The sequence below is a fragment of the Petromyzon marinus genome, chromosome 30 (assembly GCF_048934315.1).
Source record: "Petromyzon marinus isolate PM22_M1 ecotype Great Lakes invasive population chromosome 30, UKy_Petmar_22M1.pri1.0, whole genome shotgun sequence".
NCBI lineage: Eukaryota > Metazoa > Chordata > Hyperoartia > Petromyzontiformes > Petromyzontidae > Petromyzon > Petromyzon marinus.
This window is the reverse complement of record NC_133696.1, coordinates 12902527-12909157: the sequence shown is the minus strand read 5'-3', so window position 1 is coordinate 12909157 and position 6631 is coordinate 12902527. Positions and strand designations below refer to the sequence as shown.

Below are 6631 nucleotides of genomic sequence, written 5' to 3'. Positions count from 1 at the left end.
GTGCTGCAATTTTACTTTGGGAAAATGTGCGCTTGACGGCAATGGTGAAGATTTGGACCCCGCGGTTAACTGGTGTTTTCCCCGGACTCTAATGCTACCGCGGATAACAAGTCACGGGTAACAGGGTAACGGTTTTAAAAAGTAGTCTAGTTAATTAGTGTCTATTGCATGTGGTTGTAAGGTCTTCATGTTTTTTTTAACAGCAAACAGTGGATGCATTTGGGATTCTGAATGTCCGTTTGTCTTGACGGCGAGTAAGGTACAGACCCTGCTGCCCACCGCTTCAAGGCACGGACAGTTTTCACTCACGCGCGCGCACGCACGCTGGAGAGGAAAAATCAAAAATGCTCACCAGTGGAAGGAACACAGACACGAATACATCATTTTATTTACAGCATGTGTAGGGGTTAAAAATAACATAAACATTTTTGCTTACAGTAGAAGTGGGTGTTGTTGTTGTTTTGTTGTTAGCAATTGAGAGATACGAACCGGCTAAGTGAATGAGCAACCATTTGACCAAAGAGCACGATTAGGCGCTCCGCGGCAAGCCCCAGTGATGCGAGAGCCATCACTCGCGAAACGACAGCCAGCCTTTGGCAATTTTAAAATGGGCTCATTCTTAAACGCTGCGATCGCTTTGTTTTTAAAAGTTTTACCTTCGTTTCAAAAATACACATCTTAAAAAAAACCCCCACCGTGTTGTTTAGAAGACCAGAGATTGTTTTAAGACTGGAGGAAAAATAGTTACACTTTGAGCTATATTTTGTTAAAAACTACGATTTGAATCGAAACATTTTAGCCACCGATCTTCAAGACCTTTCCATTCTCACGTCATTGACCTTTGTGAGAGGGTTACCATGTGCGCCTTCTTCAAACAAGGGTTCAATTTAATCAAACGCAAAGTCATCCGCAAAAATCATCCCCAAGTTTTAAAAATCTCCGCATTGGGGAGAGAGAGAAAATCATGCATGAAAGAGGTCACAACGCAAAGAGTGTGAAACAGCCAAGAATGAGAGGGCAACGCCACAGCACCAGGAAAGCCGGGAGGGAGGGGGGGTCATTGCACAGTGTGTAGAGGGGAGACGAGGAGGATGTGGTGGAGGGCGCTCCAACACACGCGCAGCATGCATTCATTTCGGAGACACAAAACCATCGGGGAAACCGCTTCAACCAACTCGGAAACACAACGGTCAGGAACGGCGCAGCACAGCAAAGTTATATTATTTGGAATATTAACTTTGTTTCGTTTAATATTACATCCCTGAATACCACACAGTCTCAACAAAAAGAAAAACGTAACAAACAACGTGGAAACAAGTGACTAAGTGAGCAAGATTCTCATAGTGCAGGCCCGTGACAATGAATTAACGACATTACGCGCCTTGGTAAGATAGCTCCGGTTCTAACGTTGAGAAGAAGTCATTGCGATCGGGATTTCAAATTCTAGAAAACCACAGCCTGCAGAGCTGCAATTAAAAGGTCACGATGGAGTGTGTAATATATCGTAAATGTCTAAATCGTAAGGTTTTTTCCCCTTCCGTTTTATGAAAAAGAAATCTACACAGATTCATCACTCACATATACAACCAGGACACTCACAATTCACCGTCTACAGACAAAATGAAAACGGGTTGCATTACGTCATTGAATAACTCCCCTACCGCGCTAAAAGCATTCCCTTCCCGAGGGGGAGAGCCCACGACTACCCAGGTATTGAGCACGCACATGCAGCAGCAGCAACGACAAGAAAATAAAATGCCCTCCTGCGCCAAGCGGTTATTATCGATGTTTGATGAAACCAGTGTCGTAGCAAGAGAGAAACAAATATGAGTCTTTTCGCAAGTTACGGAAAAATCTCTTACACTTCAAAAATGTTCCCTTTCACTCAAACAAAAAGACCCCGCAGCGAACGTCTTTCTAGACTCGTAATAACCACGCGTTAAATAGACCACCGTTTCATCTGTACGTTTGGCTAGCATATACGCCGTTTTTTATATCTACAATATTTGACAGGAGTCAACAACAGCAGGCCAATATCATATTGGTGCACAGCTTATTAAAACACTCCAGGACCAGCAGAGGTTCACGCAGGGTTAGCCCGATACTGGAACACCCCCGCAAAATAAATAGTTAATGCTCCGTAATGCTTCCGAGGGGCTTGTTGCAGCCCAACCGGGCTCTGGAGCTCACACCGTCGCTTCCTTAGGGGTGTTCAGAATGAAATACCCTTCCCCTGGCGCTCCCCTGAGCTTACGCCAGATATTGCAGCAGTATTTTTTTTTCTTAATCATCAGAATGGCTTTTCATGGCCGCCACCTAAAACCATGTGAGCTTAGAGCAGCAACGCGCACACAATATCTACAAATCCCTTGTAAACAAAACTGCATTTATCATTTTGGAAACAAATATATCCATACGAGTATAAGCCGATGGCAGGAACGTCTCACAATCCATTAAATATTGAGGCACCCCCCCCCCCCCCCATGAAATTAAAACGCTTAAGATGACGATTCTGCCGTTGTCCACGGTTGTTCGAGAGGCATGCATGCACACATTGAACGTGGGTGCCCGTTTCCAGCGGTGATCGCGCTCGACTCGAACCGGCCGGCGTGAATGAACAAGCAGGCCCGACGAGTAACGAAGGAGTATTTTTTTTATAGCGGTTTGACTTGCACGCTCACTTGTCCACACAAACGGCTTTGGGGCACACACATACCTTGGCACGCACCGAAACACGCACACGCGTGCACGCGCACACAGAAAAACGACTCCCTCATTTAGCTCGATTGAGCTGTCGGGGCAGGTGCTGTTAGCGAGCACCTTTATGGCCAGCACACCGCACATCGTGCGGTATTGGGGCCAATAAGTCACTCGTCAGGGCTGCACACGCGTTCGCTCTGGGCTCAATCGACCTCACGAATCCCTAAACCATCGGGTACCCGGTACGGCGCTCGCCACTGGAATGGCCGAAGATTGACCGTCACGCCTGACTGGCGTGACGCCACCTCGCACCACACAACGGGGACTCGCGTGGCCATGGACTGGGACTCAAGTGCACACGCAGACGCAAGATACACTTGGACGCACGCGGAACCGTGCGTACGCGGGTGACGCGTGCCGACGCCGCAATACCGTTTACTCTATGAGCAAAAGTCACGCCTTAAACACCCAGCAGCACAACATCTCGGATGCATTGTAAGGGAAGCATGCAAAATAGTGGCGGTATGTGTGCGGAAAACCTCACTCTTGTTATATAGTGTCACGCGAAACCTGAACAAATCTATCAAATTAAAGTTTTCGTCAAATAACGACGTGCGTCAAGCTATCACCGGTCACGCGCCCTTCACGGATGACGTTAAAAGCTAAAGTGCGACACAAAAAGCGCGTAAATTTCAAAACAAGCGGTGGTCGCAGTGCGGGGTGACCGGCGTGGGCGAGGTTGCGCGGGGCAGCGAGCGACGCCGCGGGGGGGGGGGGTCTGCACACACGCCGATTGCGGACAGCACCGTCTGGGGGGGGGGGGGGGGAACCTCAAGTGAAGAACCGAAAAATGGGGGACGGAGATATTCTCCTACAAGGAGGTCTCGAAGCTGAGCAGCGGGCTGCCAGGCCGGCTGTGAGCCACGGGCGGCTTGTACACTCCCAGGTAGGAGCTCGAGAGAGGGGGCTGCGGCGGCGGGCGTGCGCCCGAGTGGCGGTCGTAGTTGGCGTTGTTGTTGCGGTTGGGGGAGTGCGCCGCGAGGCTGTCCGCGCTGCCATGCTGACGCCGCTTGGTCGGGGCGTCGTCCTCTTCCGCGTCCGTGTCGTCGATCAGGGGGATGCGCGGCTCGGAGCCGTTTCCGGCGCCGTTGCCAAAGTCGGGGTGCGTCATGAAGTTGTGGATTGAGGAGCGGGCTTCTGGCTTTTCGAGCTTCTCGTACAGCGAGCTACGGAATGCTTTCACCACACGGATCTGCGGCATGCGCGATGGGGGTGTGGGGGGGTGGTGGAGGAGACAGAATGGCGACAGGGGGGAGGGTGGGAATTGAGGAGAGGGCGAGAAAGAGAGGGATTGCTCGGAATGGGTGAGAGTGGGGCAGCAGGAGACGCGGAGGGGTTTGGGTGGCACGACGAGGCTCCGAGAGGGGCGAGGCAGGGGAAGGGCGAAGGGTGGTGAGCCGAAGAGAGATGAAACACGGGAACCAAGAGTGGAGAGGGAGACCAAAGCATAGTGAATTAAAATAAATGGATGAAAGTTGAGTTGTACAGGAGATAAAGACAGAGAGAGAGCACATAGAGAGGATACATTAGTAAATAAACACTCATACTCTATACCTATGTCAGTTATTATTATAAACAAAATGAAACCAGTTAAGGTCACCTCGAGGTATAAAGCAGCATCAGGCGTGTACTCATTCTACAGGTTCATTCCAACCATATTGCCATACAGACTACAACCGGAATGATGGGAGAAAACCAAAATTATATTTTTCTTTTAACCATACGTCACCCTGCTGGTCAGTGCAGGTTGGCTATGGCAGGGAGCATAGACGTGGGAGCAAAGCAGTACGATACATTTTGCTGCGCTGCGCACTATTGCTCACCACATCGCCCCAAACCCTAGCCACTCTGGGCAATTGGTCAATATGTAGCACGTATGTAGCTACATGCTGTTAAATATTTTCACCAGCACAATTTCCAGCAATGCCGAGTATGATTCACAATGCTTTACTCTTTTACGCAGCTACAGGCCACACGGCTGCTGCTACACACTTAGTGCTGCTCCATCCGCTACGATGCACTGTTGGACACGGGGCACATCCGCTTGCAGGCACGGGGCAAGCCAACCGCTTTCCTCGAGCACAATTGAGAGCGGTACTCCCAGAAGCAAATGGTTCACCATGCGGCCCGGCCTGCCGTCACGTCCGCGACAAAGTTAGTGCCCTGTCCACGGCCGCGGTCGTCGTGTGGCACAACGAGCGAGCTACCACTGGAGGCGACGACTTCTGACGCGGATATCCGATGATGGTATTGAAACGCATGTTGGGAATGGTTAGATTAAATTCACAATGTCATCTCTCCACGGTGACGTTCATTTTGTGTGTGTGGGCTCACTCTCCGATTAAACAAAAATGTACCACATCGTCTCAGATATACATAACATTTAAACGCAATCAACCACTTTGTGGGGAAGTCAAGAGTGGTTGGCCCTATGGATAGGCCTCCTGCCATGAGACCGTGGAATTTCCACCGCTGGCCCAGGGCTGCAAACGGGAGATTAGCAACTGCCTCAATGCTCATTTGAGCGGGAAATCACTTTGAGTTTGATGCCGGAATATTGCCAAAGAGGACATTGGTCAGGGGGCTCTGAATAGCCGGATTCCACCATGATGACCGGACTTAACAATCATTGCACGTACAATAATGTACGTACAACAACGCACCCCTGTTCAAGAATTCGTGGCATTTAATGCAACCAAACTGCAACATGCATAGGTCAACTGTTAAAAAAAATGAAAAATGGAAATGTAGACACATGCAAATGTAAGCAGCCTCTGCAAGTGTGATTGCAATCAAGGAACCATCTGGAGACAAGAATGGCATTGGATAAACGTGAGTTGTACGGCGCATACCATCGCGTTTGGTAATAACGGTTCACGGGGCAGTGCTTCGACGCGTACATTTCTTGACTGCGTACGTGAACGGCGGTTGAAGGAATAAGACGCGTTCAATTACATTATTCAACCGGGCACCTTTCAACATGCAATGGGGATTTGCGTCGTACAAAGTCCTTGGCCTGTTTGGTTTTCGCGTTTCGATAGCGGTACGGGGCATTTTGAATGCGCAACAGCAAGAGCCGCCGATTACCGCTCACTGCACCGCAAGATCAGCGCAATGTTGATGATTGCGTTGTGGTGCCAGCGGGCAGCGCCGAGCGCCACGGCGGTGCCAGCGGGCAGCGCCGGGCGCCACCCTGCCCCTCTACGACGCAGCTGCATTGCGACTCCCTACCGCACCCTGCAGGCGTGCGGCGACTCACCCCGCAAGTCGATTGATGAGCAAGATCATTTGGGCGCAGTGATTCTCAACTTTTATTGGTGACTGTAACCCATTATTGAATTTTGTTTCAACCGAGTACCCCCTTGCCTGACCAAACATGGTTCTGAGAAATAAATGTATGAATAATGAACATCAATATTCTTACCAATTGTCCAATTTTGTGAGGTATCCTAACTAGCGAGTAACTGCCAGCGAATAAAAACATTCAACGGACGCTCTGCATGCGTCACGTCATTTGTTTGCGCTCGCTGCTTTTATAAACCGCATTGTTTACAATGAGTTTATAAAGGTACTTTATATCGTTCTAGATTACAATATGGATACAAATTTTACCGTAGTTATTTTATATTGTCAGATTCGTACGTGATTATTCACCAATTACCCTTATGTATAATTTCACACATTTATAAATCACTTCACTTACCCCCTGGGACATTGCCACACACCCCCAGGGGTCCGCATACCCCCAGTTGAGAACCACTGATTTTGGACATCTGTTAATTGCACCATTATTACAGCGCAAGGATATCACGAAGGAAGTGGCTATGTTGCACAGACACGCTCGACATTACTTTCACAGTAGGGGAACGGT

The 6631-nt window shown here is 49.3% G+C and overlaps 1 protein-coding gene across 10 annotated transcripts in view; it reads right to left on the bottom strand.

The window, feature by feature from the left end:
- Window positions 1-355: 355 nt before the first annotated feature.
- The window catches only part of LOC116947622 (plasma membrane calcium-transporting ATPase 2-like), a 201589-nt gene continuing 195313 nt past the window's right edge, over window positions 356-6631 (bottom strand). For 8 of the 10 annotated variants that reach the window (XM_076070760.1, XM_076070756.1, XM_076070755.1 and 5 more), the window contains one exon: window positions 356-3952. In XM_076070760.1, coding sequence (XP_075926875.1) covers window positions 3572-3952 — 381 coding nt within the window. In that variant the 3' untranslated portion in view covers window positions 356-3571. The remainder of the gene's footprint in view (window positions 3953-6631) is intronic. The other 2 variants (XM_076070764.1, XM_076070763.1) reach the window with 1 other exon arrangement.